This window comes from Phodopus roborovskii, unplaced genomic scaffold, assembly GCF_943737965.1.
Source record: "Phodopus roborovskii unplaced genomic scaffold, PHOROB, whole genome shotgun sequence".
Classification (NCBI taxonomy): Eukaryota; Metazoa; Chordata; class Mammalia; order Rodentia; family Cricetidae; genus Phodopus; species Phodopus roborovskii.
In genome coordinates, this window is record NW_026126424.1 from 15,731,464 (window position 1) to 15,751,519 (window position 20,056).

At 38.7% G+C, this 20,056-nt stretch overlaps 1 protein-coding gene across 1 annotated transcript; it reads left to right on the forward strand.

Annotated features, from left to right (window-relative positions):
* Positions 1 to 1,698: 1,698 nt before the first annotated feature.
* Vcam1 (vascular cell adhesion molecule 1) lies at positions 1,699 to 19,738 on the forward strand. The gene is made up of 9 exons (XM_051185621.1): positions 1,699 to 1,841; positions 2,274 to 2,549; positions 4,678 to 4,989; positions 6,142 to 6,408; positions 9,062 to 9,337; positions 12,311 to 12,631; positions 13,643 to 13,909; positions 15,526 to 15,792; positions 18,864 to 19,738. The coding sequence occupies exons 1-9, from the start codon at positions 1,790 to 1,792 to the stop codon at positions 19,022 to 19,024; spliced, it is 2,199 nt and encodes a 732-aa protein (XP_051041578.1). The 5' UTR covers positions 1,699 to 1,789; the 3' UTR covers positions 19,025 to 19,738.
* The last annotated feature ends 318 nt before the right edge of the window (positions 19,739 to 20,056 follow it).

A 20,056-nucleotide genomic window follows, 5' to 3' on the forward strand; every position in this document is an offset into this window, starting at 1 on the left:
TTACTTATTTTTGAGTGTCAAAGAAATGAATTTAAAATTTTTTACTTGCCTTTGGTCTGCCCCAAAGTTGAGTAGCAATGGCATGTAGCCAATAATCCTCTTTCATGCCATGGTCATTGTTAAAGTCCCTAGATTACTTGTTCAGCAGCTAATCTCATTGACTCCTGGAGATGTCATCATCGCCCTAGAATAGATTCCTCAATTACATTTCTCTACTTGCCTCTGAGTGGGAGCCACATACATTTGCAAGAGAAAGTCCAGAAGTCTCTCTTGTCAGGGAGGGATAATTGGAGAATACAGATCTCAATTTATGGCCTTTGTCATATGACACAGCACTATTTATTTTATAAGTGCCTAAATGTCTTGGAAATTTGCAATTGTTTTGTAGAATTTTTTTTCATGTGAACTTTTGTACTGTGGTCAGTATATTGAAAGTTTCTTTTCTAGATTTTTAGCTTTTACTCTTCTATTTTTTTGTAGTTACTATATGCAAAACCATGCATTATATATTTAAGGAGTAGAAGCAACTATGAATAAGAACTAGTCCTGGCTGTGAAGGGAACTAGTAATGCAATGTGGGAGGTAGACCTGCACGTGTATAATACAAGGAAGTGGCTATTCCGGTTTCTTTTTGATGGGCAAGCATTTTGCAAGGACACGGGCTATGTGTATGTAAGACTCAGAGATAGTTAATTGAATCTTCTAGAAAGTCACTTTACTGGGAGAAAATAATAAAAAGTGGTTAATATTTCTTCTCCTACAACAAAAAGCAAATCTGTCTATATGTTCAAACTGGACATGTGACTAAAAAATGTAGCCAAAGAAATTCACTTCAAAAATTTACTAAACAGATCCCATATGCTTTTGCTCTGAAGTCTGCAAAAGACTTCCAGTCATCAAGCAATGGACTAAAGGGCTGAGAAATCCTCAAACAAAAGAAAAATGAATTCCCTTCGTTTTGCATCAACATCCCTTCATTTTCTCATCCAGAAAATTATTTCAGAGCATTGATTTTTTTGTGTCAAAAATACATTTATGGATAGATAACCTTAAAATTAAAAGTTACGCTTTCTCCTATTCTAAAAGAGTGACTCGTCCAAATAAAGGATATTTTCCTTTTTGTAGAACCATTTCAATTTTTTTTTTTTTTTTTTAGTTACAAATACATTCCTTAATGAAGAAAAATCAGTGGATATTTACCCAGTGATCTCTGTCTCTGTCCCTCCCCCTCCCTCCGTCCCTCCCTCCCTTCCCCTCCTCCCTTCCTCCCCCTCCCCCCCTCTCTCTCTCCTCTCTCTCTCTCTCTCTCTCTCTCTCTCTCTCAAACACACACACGCACACAAACACACACACACACACACACACACACACACACTTTGAGGGCAGTTTCACTTTGCAGTAATCTATGTCTCATATCTTCTCAGGAAAGATAGCCCTTTCCGAGTTGAAAGTCAGGAAAAGCCTGAGATTTATGGACTTGGAAGTGTCCTGTTTTCCAGGATTCAGAGTGACTTCAGCCCTGAGAGCTGCTGAAGGGGTTAACGTGGGGACTTGGCTGGCTGTCAGTTAAACTTTTTCTCTGGCTCTGCCCTGGGTTTCCCCTTGAAGGGATTTCCCTCCGCCTCTCCAGCAAGACCCTTTATAAAGAGCAGACTTTCTATTTCACTCACACCAGCCTGGCTGGCCTTGGGAGCCGAACACTTTTCCCAGACACTTTCACGTGGGGCACAAAGAAGGCTTTGGAGCTTCCATTTCGTCACCTCAGCAGCGACTTGAAACGCCTGAGAAGATGGTCATGATCTTGGGAGCCTCAATGGTACTTTGGATACTGTTTGCAGCCTGTAAGTCCCCGACCTCTTTCACAAGTCCACAGCTTCGGTGTACTATAAAGTTTTGCTATAAAAGCCAGTATTGTCAGAGCTGCAGAAGGATGTCTCTTGATACCCTTTTCTAATGTTAAAGTAGTAACTTGGATTATATCAGTAGTGGGTCTATCTTTTAGTTTCCTGTACTTGACAACGAAGTCAAACTTAGAAAAGAACAAAATCGCTTTGTGCAATGAGCTTCACGGTAAGAACTGAGCTTTCTTCATGGTGATGATTCCAGCATCTTCCTCAACAGCAACTTCTGGGCTTCTGGGCTGTCTTGCTCTTAGTCTGAGACAGTTTAAAAAGTAGATCACCCAGGGCTGACTGTATTGCTATGCAAGAGAGAAAGGACACAGCGTGAGACAGTTCAGGCTAAAGTTGTTTTTCTCTCCCTTGCTGTTTCAGCTCAAGCTTTTAAACTCGACATCTCCCCTCAAGACAAAATGATCGCTCAAATTGGGGACTCTTTGTCCCTGACTTGCAACACCACAGGCTGTGAGTCTCCATCTTTCTCTTGGAGAACCCAGATAGATAGTCCACTTCATGGCAGGACAAAGATCGAGGGGTCCAAGTCTGTCCTGATCATGGATGCTGTCAGTTCTGAGAATGAACACTCTTACCTGTGCACAGCAACTTGTGGATCTCAGAAACTGGAACGAGAAATCCAGGTGAATGTCTACTGTAAGTGCCTGAAAGAGGTTTTGTCTTCTCTCCATCTTGAAAATGATGTGTGTACTAGAGACTTTTATTTAAGAGAATCTAGACTTTTGGGTATATGGATTCAATAAAGCCAGAGACAGGAGAAACTAAATGAGAACAGGAACACAAATTTTTAGTCTTTTTGTCTTTGTTTGCTATGAAAATTTTGCCCTTGCAAAAGACTCACACTATCTTGGCCAAAAAATTCACACAATCCTTAGCCAAAATGGTTAGCTAAAAGGTTCTATTCATTTTTTCTCTCTAATCTTCCATCTGGTTGTATTTCTATATGTTCACTTGTTCATGCATCTGAAATTTAATGATTTCTCCCTTTCTGGAATTTTCCATTTACTTATTCTTATGCAATTTGGTGCTTAAGATCTGACTACAGATTCAGGAGAGAGACCTGTAAGTGCACAAGCCTTCTATTTAGACATAACCCAAAAATCTATGAACATCTCATCCATCTGACACTGATAAATTCAAGAATTTTTGTTGTTGTTGTCATAAAGCCTTGATTTTTCTACCCCAAAGGATTTTCATCTAACAAATTAAATTTGTCTCAGAAATATGAACAGGTACCCATATTACACCGGCCTACTCAAAACACATCCCACCCCCATGCTCAACTCAGCAAATAGAACTAGCAAAGAGAGGAGGAAAGTGAACCCTATAGAAATCATTTGTCTTTGGTTACTGATAGTATCTCTTCCCCCCCCCCCCAAAAAAAACTACTCACACAGGCATTTCTTCATGTGCACCCTGGTAGATTCCTCCTCTAACCACCTCAATTCCTTCCTATGTACTGAAGCCTGCCTTTGTCCATTAACCTTCATTGAAATTTCAGCAAGCCCCTTGTGTAGCTGGGCTTCCCGAGCAGCTGAGCCTGGGCAGCTGCTTTCAATTATGCTGGCTGTGCATGCACACTTTGTGTCTAGGCAGCCTACTGAGCTCCGTGGAAGGTCCTGTTATATAAATATCAGGAAGAATAGCAAGTTCTTATGTTACCTGTTATGAAATGTGTGCATGCTAGGCAGGTTTCCTGAAGACTGTGGCAGACATAAATAACTGGAGGGGAAATATCAAATACTGTGTTTTTAGATAATAAAGTATTTCTGGTTCCTTCACCTTTTGCCCACAAGTATGGCACAGTTGGAGAGTTAAAAAAGAGAAGTGAGGACCCTTCTGGATTTAATTATATAGCCTTTTTTTTTCTGCAAGAGTGCCTGTTTCTCATTGTATTTAACAGTTCAGTCTCCATTCCACATTTGATTGTAATATCCTTGGGTGCTGGGACACAAAAGAATTCATATATATATGCTCTAAACCTTGTGAAAGGGGGGAGGGGGAGGGGCAACACACTGCGTTCCATTGTACAGGTGGGTTCACTTTCAGTAGAGTGCTGGTGAGAACACTGAGGCTTTTGGGGGAATGAATTCAGTATGGAGAGCTCTCATAGGAATGCCTTTCTGGTAGATAAACTCTTACCAGAGGTCACATTTTCAGAAGTCAGCCCTCTAGCCATTCTCCTCATTTTGTAGGCAATTTTACACAGTAGCATCTCTTTGCAGTGTCATTCTGAATGTTGGGCTTCTCATCTAGAAGTGTGTGTGCACTAGCATAAAGGAACAGGGTGTAATATGTCACTGGAATCCCAGTGCAGAGAGACAGAAGGCTTGCGCTTTGCTCCCAGCCTCACCACAGCTGTGTGACCGAGGCTGGCTCTGCAATCACACTATGTCCAAGTTTCCTCATCTGTGAAATGTGGCTTCTGTTACCCAGGGTTATAGTAAAAAGGAAGCAAAGCCTTTTATGTTCAACCTATTGCTAAGTTTTAATAGATATTAGGCTTTTTTTTTTTCTTCTTTCTTGTAATAACACACACTCTTTAACAGTTATAGGATTAAAACTGAAATGGCCTTTAAAAAGTGGTTAATTCTGATTCTTGCTTTCTGAGTCCACTGCTAACCATGACTAGCTATTTAAACAGCAGCTATGCTGAATTTATCCCAGTATTAACAAAAACATTTGTTTTGACTTGTGTTAAAGCAGTCAGAGATGTTATCAACAGAAGGCGAAAGACTACTTGTGCATTTCTTTGGTTTTGCAGCATTCCCTAAGGATCCCGAGGTTCAGCTGAGTGGCCCCCTGGAGGTTGGGAAGCCTGTCATGGTCAAGTGTCTGGTTCCTGATGTCTACCCATCTGATAGTCTGGAGGTGGAGCTATTCAAAGGTGACCATCTCCTGACGACTCAGATGTTTCTGGAAGCGATGGAGAAAAAGTCTTTGGTAACCAAGAGTTTGGAAGTCACCTTTACTCCTGGCACTGACGATATTGGAAAAGCTTTTGTTTGCCGAGCTAGATTACACATTGATTCTGTGACCAAAGAAAGGGAAACTGTCGAAAAACTGCAAGTCTACAGTAAGTACTTGCAAGATGAGCTCTAGTCTATGGGGATTCAGTCTCAGATATGTATTTTTATTTATTATTACAATAAATGTGTTAACTAGATTAACAAGAAGCATGTAGTTTTTACTTATAAGCATTGCTTATTCAGGACATAATATTACGAATGGTGTTATTAAAAGAACAGGATACAGGATTTGGGTTTAGAGCATTGGAGTATCTTGTCTCACTTTTAACTGAGTGACCTTAAGATTGTTTAATTCCTCTATTTTCTTATGTATAAGGAGGAATCATCATAACACTATGTGCTTGAATAGTAGGAAATGGTTTCAAATGTTAAAATTTTTATAAAATTTTATAATAAGCCTTGAAACATTGGTTTCACAGATATAAAAATTTGGCAAGATTCTTATTCTCTCTCTTTTCTTTGGTGTGTGTGTGTATATATATGTATATAAGAATGTGCTCACATGTACATACATGTAGTCGATAGAAAGGTGTTCTGCTGGTGTATTTGAAGTTTTCTTCTCATACAATATGTTTATCCAGAGCATAAGGCAATAGAAAAAGCTTTTAACAACCTTTTGTGAGAACAATGAAGATAGGGGATATTTCTCCTCACAGAATTTAGCACTTTGAAAGAGAAGTATAGCTAAGTCACTGAAAGATAGCTGTGTGAGAAGGAGCATTGCCATTTATCTGTAAGGGCACAGGAGTGAACTATGACCATTGTGCCAACGCTAGTTACCTCCAGAAAGATTTCAGCTCAATAAGAGACTTTTTCAATGATTAATGATATTTAAATGTCAGTTTGATGGTCCTGGGTAGGTGGTCTCCCTTGGTAAGTGTTGAAGCTGACCTGGTTGTGCTTTTGAGAAAGATTCCTATATGGGACTCCAGTTCTTAGGCAAGAGACTAAACCATGAAACTTGAAAGGCTTCTCTTAATTTCTACCTACCTGTGGCTCCCTGAAAACATCAAATGTCAAAAACTATATTAACTAGTTAGAAATTAGATTGGCTAATTTTTTAATGACTTGGTGATTCTTGACTCCTACTTGGCAGGTAGGTTTGTAGAGAGACACATAAATACACTCTATAAGAGAAAAAAATCATTCCCATTGGATGGAGATTATGCTTAATGTCAACTCATGTTCTCCCTTTTCAGTCTCTCCCAAGAATACAGTTATCTCTGTATATCCCTCCAGAAGGCTTCAAGAGGGTGATGCTGTTATGATGACATGTTCCAGTGAGGGTCTACCAGCTCCTGAGATTTTCTGGAGCAAGAAATTAGATAGTGGAAATCTACAGCTCCTCTCGGGAAATGCAACTCTCACTTTAATTGCTATGAGAATGGAAGATTCTGGAATTTATGTGTGCGAAGGAGTTAATCTGATTGGGAGAGACAAAGCAGAGTTGGAATTAGTTGTTCAAGGTGAGTACAATGTGGAGAGGTACCCATCACCTGGTAGTCATGTGATACATACATACATACATACATACATACATACATACATACATATCATACTTTTTGGAATTCTTTTCTCCCAGAACTTCCACACTGGTTATTTAGTAGCTCATGTCACTTCACTGTGATCTCATTTCCTGGTATGGTCTCTTTTCCTGTCCTTTGAACATTAGCATCTTCATGTTACTACATTGGTCTTCCCACTCCATATACTCAGGAACTACACTGCTACTTACTATTACTGAATGCATGGTCCCATTCCAAACTACCTAATATGGACCTTTGTACCTCAAAAAGGATTCCCTATGACATAACTTCCTTTACAGCCAATCCTCTTGCCATTGCCTTAGTTTATAATTTCTCATTTGAGACTTTGGGAGATTTTTGTTAAACAACAGCATTCCTAAATCCAGCTGGCATTCTGCCACTTTGTATAAGTTATCTAGTCTTCAAGAAATAACTAAGGGGTATTTTCTATCCATTTTACAGATGGGAGAATAAAGTCTCAGATTAATAATGGCCATCATTTGACTGTATATTTAATGTTTGCCAAGAGTTCTACATTCTACTTCATATGTTATCTCAGTCTTTACCATGTTCTGTGAGGTAGCTAAAAATTTCAGGTGTAATATAGCTCTTCATTTTCATAGGGCCAAAGGGTTCTTTGTTGCACTTATATGGTCCCCATAATTCAAAATGCCATGCCTTTTCAATTATTGCTAATTTTCTCTATTTTAAAGTTAATATTTTAATTGTACAACCAAAAGTATATGCATGCATACATTGTGTATGATATGGTATTTTGGTATATTTACACAATGTGGAATGACTAAATCAAAGTGTATACTTTAGTAAGAGCACAAAAAAGTATTTATTTGAATGTGTCTGTTCATTAAACTGCAAGATTCTAAACTCAAAACTCAGGAACTCACTGTGTATGCCTTTGAATTAATGAATGGCTGGCTAATATAGTACCTGACACTTAGCAAGTGTTTAATAAATGCTATCTGAATGAAAACATAAACTGTAAACTTGGACAGCACATTATTAATCTATGAAAATATGGGTTTTAAGTTTAGATGACTAAGGAAGTAGAATTCAAACTCAGGTGGGTGATTACTATACTCGTGGGAGGCTCAGTGTCTATTCTAGAATAGTTGCACCCCACAATGCTGGGACTCCTTTCAAATGGGCAAGGGAAATGTGTTTTGGCCTTGAAAAGTGTGACTACCAACCTCAATTGACTGGCCTGAAGTTGGAAGGGCTTCTTCTCAGAAGCTCCAAGTACACACAGTGATGGATGTCAGTTTCATTGCAAGTAGGAAGTGAATCTCCTAATAAGTTCCTCATTCTCACACTAGCATAGACAGAAGTTGGACAACTTGGTTATTGTTTTGAATAATCTCTTCAAAATCTAATAGCCTATTAATTTATTTGGAGGTAATTTAGAAGACTCTTGTTTGGAAAATAATGCAACATCACAATTACCCAAACTAAAATGAAAAGAAGCTATTTATTTTCCTGGTACAGAAAAGAACCACATAAAATGGAGTGTATTTATACTGTATGTTGAGATTTCCTCTTGTTCCAGCTTTCTAGAACATCTAGTGATTTTCTTTGGAGATTCATCTGTCACTTGCCAAGTTGCCCAACCACTCCTAGAGAACAGCATCAAGATTTAGAAAATTTTCCCTCGAAATATGTCATTTCATCCAAGCCTGTGTGCCTGGAAGTTGGAGAACATTTTTGAATGCTTGAATCTCAGGTGTTTGCCATTATCACTCAGTTTCTACCCTGAATGGCTATAAAGTCTTTTGATAATACATCAAAGTTGACATTACCTTAATGCTTACATCTTCCCTTCGCTTTCATTGTGATTCTGTGCGATCCTCAAAAATACTACTTTATATTAGAATCCCATTATATAGATGTATGTGAATGGTTCATTAAGGATAGTATTTCTAATTAGATCTCATTTTATCTTCACATGAGGATGACTTGATTTCATTGTTCTCAGAACAGAAATACTGGACTCTCAAGTCTGAGCCATCCCACATAAAGTTCTAGTTATCTCGTTTGCAAATTTAGCTTGTGCCAATTAGTACTTTTTAGCCTACATGTCTTAAAGAAGAGAAAGGATGAGGGGATGGAAGAAGAGAAGGAGAAAATGCAGGAGCAGAAAGATGAAGAAGTAGAGAATAAATAAAAGTACCCGCTAATGAATTGTTCTGGGAATTAAGTGAGATGATGCATGCATACAAAGCAAAATACAGGATGCTGGATACACAGAAACCACTGGATAATGTGAAGTCCTGTACAATCACAGTGACTTGATGGACTACATAAAGCACAGGCTGGGTTATTGCTCTCAAAAGATGCCAACCACATTTTTGCTAAATTATTATCTACACTTATTCTGGCATGAACCAACAGAGCATTGTGGGTTTATTCTGAAAAGAGTGATCTTATTCCTGATGGCTCCAAGATGGAAAGGAGCAACTTCTTCTTGGCACAGATAGTAGCTGAATAGAAATCAAGAAAGATAAACATGGAATATGATGCAATAAGAAAAGAATTTTATCTGTTACTCATCTTATTCTTTCTTTTTTTCTCTCCTTAGAGAAACAATTTACTGTTGACATCTCCCCTGGACCCTGGGTGTCTGCAAAGATTGGAGACTTAGTTACACTGGAATGTTCTGTTGATGACTGTGACTCTCCCACTTTTTCTTGGAGAACCGAGACAGATAGCCCCCCTAACGGAGAGGTGAGGAATGAGAGGGCCAAGTCCGTACTGATAATAGAACATGCGAGTTTTGAGGATGAACACACTTACCTGGTCACTGTGACATGTGCTGGAAGGAAACTGGAAAAGACAATCCACTTGGAGGTCTACTGTAAGTGCTTTTCAAAATCTGTCATTCTTGGGTTACTTCCCTTTCCTTGGGTTCCTTTGGAAGACAAATGTGATTCTGTAGTGACAGCCATTTATGTAGAGATAGATTTGGCATTGTAAACTACCCCTAGATCGCTAAACACTGTCAGATGCAATATGGTTGGTCCAGCTCTTGAGTATGTATTGCATTTGTTTACAGCACGCACACAGTGTGTGACTGACTAATCCTGACTAAGCCATGCTCCATGCTCTGCTTCTCCCACATGGACGTAGGGTGTATGAAGGGGGTGAATGAGAGCAGTTAGGGGCCTGTGCCCCATTTAGATAACCACTAGGTGAGGGGTGGCTGCCTCATCTATTCAAACTGTGGGTGAGGCTCAAGCCTGCCTTTGTTTTGTTCCATTTTGTTTTGAGATGGTCGGGATGGACTTCAAGACTTTGTCCATGCCAGGCAAGCACTCTGCCATTGAGCTATACCCTCAGCCTGCCAGCTTACTGGTTTTTTTTTTTAATGTACACTTTTAAAAATCTTTATTTCTCCTTTATTTCATTTTTGAAAGGTAGCTTCACTGTGTGTAGTATTTGTTATTTTTTTAAAAGAATAGAAAATTAATGTGTCACTGTACTTTGTTCATATTGACCCTCCTGTTACTGTGTCTTATCCCTTCTCCTCCCACTCACTGTCCCCTTTTCCTTCTCAAATAATCATGCTTCTGATTAGATATAGCATTCTTTTTATTGTATGCATATAGTACATTTAAATAATACATTATTATATAATAAGTGTTTATATTTTATATAGTATATATAATAAACATATTTTAAAATAAACATAGAATATGTTAGCTACTATTATCACTTTTTCATGAAAGAAGAAAGAATGGGAAACCTATGGGATTGGGAGAAAGGTATGGCAGGGAGAAATAGTGGAGGCATCTCCTACTGTTTTAAGGCAGATTTGAAAAGCTGACCTGCAGGGATTTAGGACTGGGGAATATGGGAAACAGTAGGGTGCCAGAAATGGAGACAGGTTTTATTTAGTGTGAGTGTGGGAAGGTCTTTATAAATACGTACAGCAGAATCAGGAATCAATAGCAAGTTTTAAAACTGATTTACAATGTGAACAAATGACACACTTTTTCTCCTCTGCCTTTATTGTCATCTTAATAAAAAATCCTTTTCAGCCTCTAATCTATGAATTTCACATTTCTGGAATCCTTCCATCTACACTAAGTGAGGAATGAACTTCACAGAGACCATGTGACTGTGAGGTTATTTTGGGGAGAGGGTGGTGTTGCCCAGCTTTATTCACTCAACCCCAGAGAACATACTGTAAAGATTTTCCATCTAAAACCCTGCACAAGCTTGTGTTAACCTTCAGGATTAAATCTCTTGAAAGGAGGATAAACTTTATTGCTGTATCATATTACAGATTCCAGGATCTGCTGATGTAGGCACATTCCGGCAGAAATGGGAGCAGTATGACAGTTGGTTGCATTGTGGACATGATTGAAAATCCACCACATTAGCAAGGTGGTGGATTTTCTTCAGGAAAAAAATTTTAGGTTGTTTTTCCCCCTTAAGTGTTACTTCTATGTTGATAATGATTCTGGTGTCATTTTTGTTAATTTACATAGGATGTATTATACATTTTATTAGATGAGAGAAAACTTACTCAGATTATAAATGCTACAGTTAGGATAGTTCCTTTTTCTTATTAAAGTTAGCATACAAACAAGTGAGTTCATCATGGCACCATCATATGTCTGTGTCATGGTGCTTTCTTCTCTTTTGTTCCTCTTCCCCCATTGCCTCTCCATGCCTGTCTTCTCACTAGCTGCTTCTCTTCCTTTTCCTGACAGTGTTGCCTTCTTTCCTGTTGATATGTTCCATTTCCCCATCCCTTAAGATGACTTCCTTTCCTCCTTTTAGTTCTATGACCTGCAAGGACATACATATCAATACATACATGTATATTATTTAAAAATTCAACTTGGATTTCACATATGTGAGATAGGTTTTCTCTGTGTAACTTTGGCTGTCCTCGAACTCACTATGTAGACCAGGCTGGCCTCAAACTCAGAGATCCACTTGCCTCCATCTCCCAAGTGCTGGAATTAAAGGTGTGAGCCACTATGCCCAGATGTCAGTTCTGTTCTCAATTTCAAGAATTACCTGATTGGTGACAAAGATAGGCAGATCCCTGTGAGTTTGAGGCCTGCCTCATCTACATAGAGAGTCCCAGGTCATCCAGGTCCTGTCTCAAAAGCAAACAGAAAGAAAGAACGAAATGAAGAAAGAAAGGAAGGAAGGAAGGAAAGGAAAGAAGGAAAGAAAACATTCTGAAAGTATTGAAAACCCATAGTCTAAATTTAGTCATAAAATAAACTATCCAAATTTTGATATACTATCTAAATTGAGAACTGCACTGTGAGTCTCATTTGATACTGAAAATTCGTGTAGCCAAGATTCATAGGTCAGAGGACAGATTTTGACTACGTATGCTATATTATGAAGTCTCTTTTGTTCCTGTGAGTTTCTTTTTCTAGCTATAAGTAAGTTACATAACAACCATTTTGTCAGGTTGCTCAGAAAGGAGATAATGAAAGCTGGGGGATTAGTTTATATTTAGTAGTCAGCATATTGTGACAAATATTTAAAACATTTAAATCATATAGTTAATTAAAAGGATGGCAGAAGTCTTAGAAACGAACAGGCAAGATGGCATCATTAGAAGAGAAAAATAAGGAGTGAAAACATTTATTACTCATTGACTTAAAATATTAAGTGTTTTGTTCATATGATTTATAACTAATACTGCAAATGTGTTATTATAGTTGATGGTATTATTTATGCCCTTACTATTTCCAGCTGATCAAAAACTGTCACTCTGAGAATTTTGTATTCAATGCAGTCTGACTCAGTTTTCCCTTGACTATCACACATCACAATTATATTTGCTTGATATCTGCAGCATTCCCCAAAGACCCCGAAATTGAAATGAGTGGTCCACTTGTGCACGGAACACCTGTCACTATAAACTGCACAGTCCCTGATGTGTACCCTTTTAACCATCTGGAGATTGAATTACTGAAGGAGGAAACTATGCTGATGAATAAACGTTTTGGAGAGGAAATGAGCACAAAATCCCTGGAGACTAAAAGTTTGGAAATGACCTTCATCCCTACCATTGAAGATACTGGAAAAGATCTTGTTTGCTGGGCTAAGTTACACAATGGTGAATTGGACTCTGAACCCAAACAAAGACAGAGTACACAGACTCTTTATGTCAACGGTAAGTACCTACATGGGGCAGCTACCAATGAATATGGATTTCTTTATTAAGTCCACTATGTAATGGCTAGTAGAAGGTTAGCAATTAAAACCTCTGTGAAGAAAACTGAAAAGGAAATTCACAATAACAGTGATTATAATAAACCAATTTCCATCATATAAAACAAACCATTTATTTATGTAGAGTTCTATGCCTTAGCATTAAGGAATGGGCCAGCCAGGCAGCTACTCAGCCGCAGATAGAATCAGCAGAGCTCAGTTCACCATCTTTAGCCAGGCCAGGCTAGCAGCCAACTTGCCACAGGTAGCTTCACTTAAGTGTCTGAGCCTTACGTGCTTGATCCCACCTGTCATTTCTCAGTGTGGCGTCATTCTCTGGGAAGGGGGCCTAGATTTACTCTCCAGAACACAGCTAAGAAGGTGATGATAAAAGCAGCCTCACACAGGCCTATGTCAGGAGCACTGGCCCCTCCCCCACCCCATGTCACTTTACCCACATCCTATTGGCCAAATCATCAACACAGGCTCAAGGTGTAGTAAATTGGTTTTTCTTATTCACAGGGAATTTCCAATGTATCATGCTTTGACAATATATACCTTTGACCTGTCAATCTTTCCTCAGATGCCTTCATGTGTGTGCATGTGTGTTTCCAATGCTCTTCTACTCTTTTCTCCCTCAGAAACTTCTACCTTACCTTGGCTCTTCTCACCGGGTCACAGGGTCACATAGAGCCTTCTAATTCACTATGTCACCCAAACACTACCCTGTACTTGACTTTCTATGCTTTGACGTGAAAAGAGTTTCTCCAGAGCTTTCTGCCATTGGAAAATATCCACCCTTCATCTGGGTTCTAACTATTATTGTGTCTCCTTCACAGAAACTTTCTGGGCTGGTTATCACAGTTTATAAACTATACTAACCCAGATTCCATTGTCCAGTGTTACAGCATTGTCCAGACTGTATGGAATTCCGGACATAAGAGGCTCAAGCTAAGTGTCTTTTCCTTTTCAGCTGCCCCCAGGGAAATCACCATCTGGGTCAGCCCATCTCCCATCCTGTATGAGGGCAGTCCTGTGAACCTGACCTGCTCAAGCGATGGTTTTCCAGCTCCAAAAATCCTGTGGAGCAGGCAGCTAAATAATGGGGAACTGCAGCCTCTTTCCGAAGATGCAATGCTCACCTTAACATCTACAAAAACAGAAGATTCCGGCATTTATGTGTGTGAAGGGACTGACCAGATGGGAACTAGCAAAAAATTAGTTGAACTGATTATCCAAGGTAAGCAGAGTATGACTTTTAAGTTATTTATGACTAGTACATTTCCTATTGAGTTACTGATAGTGAACAAGGTCACCTTTGTAAAGAAAGCCTTTCGGGTTTAGAGAGATGGCTTAGCAGTAAGGAGTGCCCACTGCTCTTACAGATGACCTAGGTTCTTTTCCCAGCACTCACTGCCTGTAACTCCAGTTCCAGGAGATCTCATGTCCTCTCCTTGTTTCCATGGACACTGAACTCACATGCAGGGACATACAAATATGCATAACTTAAAAATAAAAATAAATCTTAAAAAGAAAAAACTTTATTTCAAAATTGTATTTATATGTAAAAAAGGGGGAAATGTACAAAAACAGTTTCACACTGCTCCTAGAATGAATTCTCATTTCAGGCCCAATCACTTGCCCTAAAAATCTTATTTACCTCAAACAAATTGCTTGCTCCAGAAACTGAGCTGGAAGTGTAGGGACACTTAGGATATTGTGTTTTGGGTGAAGAAACAATGATAGGAAATTACTTAGGATTAAAACAATCACATTGGGCTTAATGGGACCCTGAGAAGCAAGTCATAAGAAGCTGCCTAGGATTTGTTTAGAAGCCCAAGAGGGTTACCTTTTGTAAATTCTGAGATTAAGGATCACAGTCATTGTGCCCTCTGGTCTCTCAGCCTGCTGGTACAGAACCATTCGGGGGAATATAAATATAGGTCTCCCTTCTCAATGATAAAGACCCAAAATTGACACTCAACAGTTTCTGATTGGCACATCAAAGCCTTAGGCTTTCATGCGCATAATTACAGAATGAACAACTTGCATTGCTCTCCATGTGTTCTCTGGGGGGTATTTGGGTTGCACTCTATCTTATCATCTATATTCCTGGCAAGGTGTACTGGGTTGTATGTTGTTGCTGCCCCATTTCGCTGAGGTCTGTAATTCAAAGGAAGAACCAGGGAAGGGTACTACATAATCTCAATAAAAACCTTTAGGAGATTCTTGGGCCAGCCTGGGCTACAATGTATGACCATCTGAAAAAAAAGGAAATCAGAGTATGAGTGTCATTGCCCTGTGGCCTTGGAAGAAGAGCATAAAAGTGACAAAGTAGATGGTTTTCAGCAAGTGTTTATAAAACAGACATTGGTGTTTTCCTGTAAGTCTTACGACCTCAATTGAAATAAGCCTAGACCTTGAAATTTGATAATTGGTAACTATGTTCTTAAAGACAGTTTAAGAAAATGTTATAGATCTTAATTTCCTGTTCAGTGAGCTCCTAGCTCATAAGGCTTATGCACTTCAAGGAAAATTTTGGTAATCAATGTGCTTTTTTGAAAACTTAAATTTTTTTCCATGTCTGAATTCTACAATTACTTATTAAATACATAATTGTTGTCCTCAGCTGGCTAAAGAATCATAGTAAAGGCAGGAAAGAAGGCTGAGATGTGTCTTCCCTTGCTTACACAATACAATCATTTAGAATTGGGGAAATGTCGGACTTCTTTGCTTGCTTTCCTTACAGCTCATACAGAAAGCATCACAAATAGCTTGCCAGTGGCTGTCGAAGTTCTCAGTCAGAATGCTGTAGCTCTCCACTCCATCCATGCTAACTGCCTCTTCTCTCTTCAGCCTCTCCAAAAGATATACAGCTTACAGCCTTCCCCTCTGAGAGTGTCAAAGAAGGAGACACTGTTATTATCTCCTGCACATGTGGAAACATGCCAGAAACCTGGATAATCCTGAAGAAGAAAGCAAAGACAGGAGACATGGTGTTAAAGTCTGTTGATGGCTCATACACCATCCTCAAGGCACAGCTGCAGGATGCCGGAGTGTACGAGTGTGAATCTAAAACCAAAGTTGGCTCACAATTAAGAAGTTTAACCCTTGATGTAAAAGGTTAGCTTGTTGTGTTTGCTTTTTTTTTTTAATTTTTCAAAGTGTCTGAGGAGAGCAACAAGTTTCTACTATTAGATGAAGATGATATAATGAGACTGAATTTGGTGCTGACTGGTTGTTTCTTAATGTTTCTTGAAATTCTCGTGCACAGCTGTTCCATCCTATAGTGTTTAGCCAGGAAGTGGACATTAATCATTGGTGAATGTGGAATTCCATTTGTTATTTTCTTTTTCAAAGTTGCCAGTTCATCATTGGTTTCTGAGGTCTTAGATTTGCTAAGTATTTAACCACATTTTACAAACTTGCCCCTAGGGCAAATGGAAACGAAAGAATGGGCTGGCACAACAGAAAAAAAAAATCCTTTACAGACCTTGCCCCCACTGGAAAGGAGCTCTGCTTTCAGAGGACAGAATCACTGCTTGTTTTCTGCATGGGTCTTTTGTGAGGATGCTAAGTGGGGATAGTGGCCTGGATCCTAAGCAGGATCTCTAGATCTCAAAAGTTTCCTTTGAAATCTGTGCCCCAGTTGTCGGGCTTTAACTTGATGATGAGGGGTTGGGGGTGGGGGACAACGGCCCCATCAGAGACATATTGGCACTCCTTAATTTCCTGTTCTCTCTTGTGACTGCCTGCTAATTTTATTGATGCCAGCCTTGACTAATGAGTTTCAGACCCTTTGTATGCCAAAGAGCAGTTGGATGTTGCAATCCAGTCTGGTAGAGTGAACAACACTGCTAATGAATGCCAACTCTTAAGAGCTCTGGCATTGACTATGAGAGTTAACTAACCCCATGTCAGTGTAGAGAAAACCTGAATCCAAGTGAGAAAACATAAACATTTTCCAATCTGGTCAAAATTCTTAAGACTATAAATCTTAGTATACATTTTTCGTCTCTATCTTCACAGTACCTCTTCGCATCAGAGCAAAATCAATGCATCCACTTAGAAATGTTTTTAAAGGGGGAGGGGATACCATAATTACATGTCAAACGTCTAGTCACCCCCCCTGCAGCTACCATATATTCAAAGAGTGGGGCATTGTCTTCCATCATGTCATTGGATGTATAGCTGTTGCCTCCAGTGAGATGGACCAAGATCTCAATTAGGAGTGCGCTGAACTGGATTCTTTTCTGTGTTCTTTAACCCTTGATACCTCTGGCTAGCCATAATTTAGCTTTGCCCTTGGAAATTTCACTCCTAAGGATTCTGTCATCCTGTGCTATTTCTCCTCAAGACCATGAAAATTGTTTCTTCCCTTTCTAACTTTCCCTTCCACACGTTGCCTTTTCTAATTGCTGAATTGTTCTCTTGAGCATTTGCCACTTTTCATTTATCGTTTAAATGAGCAATGAAAGCGTATTAGTCACCCAGCTAGACTGTCATGCTTCCAATATGAAGACAGTTTCAAACAGCTGCATATGAATAAAGACCCAAGGTTGACCTTGTTTTCCCCCTGGAAAGTTTGAACTAGTTCTCCTTTGTATTTAGCTGAATGTTTATGTTTATTTTGTCTGGTTTGTCTTTGGCTTAAATGTATTCTATTAATACAAGTGATCAGGATTCTGAAAGACTTCTGAGGCTTATATAATTAATAGAAAAAATGTGTTAGAATATTGCCCTGGAAACAGACTCAATTTTGAGTTTTTAACAAATGTCTGAGGGACAGACTGAAAGGCAAAGATAATAATTAAAGTGTAAAGAAAGCAGTAGGAGAAATACCTCCTAGTGTGTCATCAACATTGGTACCTAACCATAATTATGATGAGTGTCCCATTAAAATATTACTCTGAGATCAATTCTACCAAAGAGAAGCAGAGAAATGAAGCCATTGTCATGATGCTTAAGATGAAACATCGTTTTTCTCCATCAGTAATTTGAAGCAACTCACCCCTGTGGGGCTAATGAGTGGTTTCTACTTGAGTGACTTTCTGTGATTTGAAAGCTCTGGAAGGAATGTAGTGATGCCTCACATCAGATTACTACTTCCTCCAAGGACTTGGACAACATACTCTTCCACTTAATAAAACATACTTGTGAGACTAAACTGTGGTGTGCAAAAGCAACAGAAGCAAGTCTCAGGAGAATGTCACGCTCTCTGCAAATGTTTTTATGGAGCCTAGAGGTTAGGAGGTGTTGCGGCTGTCATATGCTTTCTTAGGAAATTTTAAATTGTTTGTAATTGTCATTTTCAGTAATACATTTATGACCATGTGGTAAAATAATAGGATTTAGAAAGACACACTTTATTAGTACTCAAATAATATTAGTACTCAAATAATATTTTTGGGTTACCCAATGTGCCAGTAGTGTCTTAAGTGCTGGCTAGGTTGTGAAGTACCTCATGCTATCTCTACGGTGTTTGTAGTCAGAAAAAGAAAAATTAACAGATAATTGCACGGACAAATGTTGAACTGTAAGCTGTTGGGGGAATACAAAAGTGTGGCTGAAGTTTGAGGGAGCATTAGAGTATTAGTTTAGAACAAGGGAAATGTAGGTCAGAGCACTCACTCTCTGAGTAACTGAGACATTTGCTTAAATGAAATATCTGAAGACCACCAGTAAGTCAAGAGAGGCTGTCAGTGCTGGAGGGGAATAAATATGTAAAGATGCTTTTGCTTCAGACACATAGAAAAAAGCACATAAACACATGGCAGCCATCCACAAGAGTGTTCTGTCATGGTCACACTCTAGGAGAACTAGTTAGGCATTTCAATTCATGATGATCAGAGTCACAGGACTTCATAGAATTTTCAGATTCTTGTTCTCATAAGATAGACGTGACTAAAATGTGTGACCTCCCTTCCATTTTCCACCCAAAGCAATCTTTAAACTTCCAAATCTGTAGCGCCAGGAGCTGTCATCTTCATACCTATCATGAGCAAATTAACTATGAGCTACTTATTTGGACGTTTGAGGGGGAAAATGCATCTGATGAGTCTCAATGGCCCTCAGCACAGCTTTCCCCTTCCTCTTTGAAGAACTAGTTGTACTGCTAAAATAAAATACATATTGTGATTAAATTATTTCCTATTATGCTAGACATTAATTGTATCCATTTGGTTATTTTCCAGGGAGAGAAAATAAGAAGGTCTATATTTCTCCTGAACTCCTTGCACTCTACTGTGCATCCTCCTTAATAATTCCTGCCATTGGGATGATCATCTACTTCGCAAGAAAAGCCAATATGAAAGGATCATACAGTCTGGTGGAAGCACAGAAATCAAAGGTGTAGCTAACATTGGAAATGATCTGGGAAAGACGTTATTTATAAGCCCTAAATTCATCATTCCGCCACCGAAGCATTCAGGTTTACCGGAACTCTTCTCAGTAAAGGGAAAGTGGCTGCTTGAGATTTGCTGAATACAAAAGCCAACCAGAACTGTCCTCGACAAGTCCCCATCATTGAGAGGAAGGGACTGGAACAGTCGCATGATGTGCATATTGCCATACAACTGACAGAATCTGTATATATATAAAATAAAATCATGTCGTCGAAAGGTTGTTTAGAACAGCAGCACTCCATATGCAGGTCAGAACATAATCAAACAGTGTTGCTTGGACTGACTGTTGTAACTTAATGCATCTTATAAAAGTTTAATGTTAATATTAATATTCAATAAGCAGCTGACCCAGTGTCACCTTTTAATATTTTGTTTCCTTCAACCTAATTTTATTCCTATAGTTTTTATTGACAATGATTTCCTGTAAAGAAGAAGCAGGGTTTTATATTTTTATAGATAAATGATAAAGAGAGCACTGGGTTGACTTTCAGGTACTACATTCCTAATTCATGGCATAATGATTAGCCAGTTTTCTCTACGTGGTACTGTACAGTACGGGGACATGTTTCTTTGTTGGGATCTTGTGTCATGATTAACATGTTTTAAAATGCGACTTCTCTTGACTTATCTTTTATAAATACTATAGTAAAGTGAAAGTTTCTGGACATGGAAGAGTTGTGTTTCATTTGTTATAAACTGTCTCCTTGAATTGTTGGCTTGCTTTTTCGGAATTGTTCATTATAAGAGTAAAAACATCAAACTGCAAGCAGTACAGATACACAAAACATAGTCTTCAGACTACTTCTATAAAAATCACCATGAGAATCTGATAAAAATAAACAGATTTATCCATATCATCGTAACTTAGTGAGTTAAGATCTGTAGTTTGGGATTATTGGAATCTGCAAAAATTAACTTAAAAACCAATAATATACCCAATATATTATATGCATAATAAATCAGGAGAGAATGAATACTTAGGT

What these genes read in the sequence shown, in the direction of transcription:
- Vcam1 (XM_051185621.1), top strand. Translation starts at nt 1,790, where the DNA reads ATGGTCATGATCTTGGGAGCCTCAATGGTACTTTGGATACTGTTTGCA. An exon ending in GTTGGAATTAGTTGTTCAAG is followed by an intron (nt 6,409 to 9,061) that starts GTGAGTACAATG and finishes TTCTCTCCTTAG; the next exon opens with AGAAACAATTTACTGTTGAC. An exon ending in AGTTGAACTGATTATCCAAG is followed by an intron (nt 13,910 to 15,525) that starts GTAAGCAGAGTA and finishes TTCTCTCTTCAG; the next exon opens with CCTCTCCAAAAGATATACAG.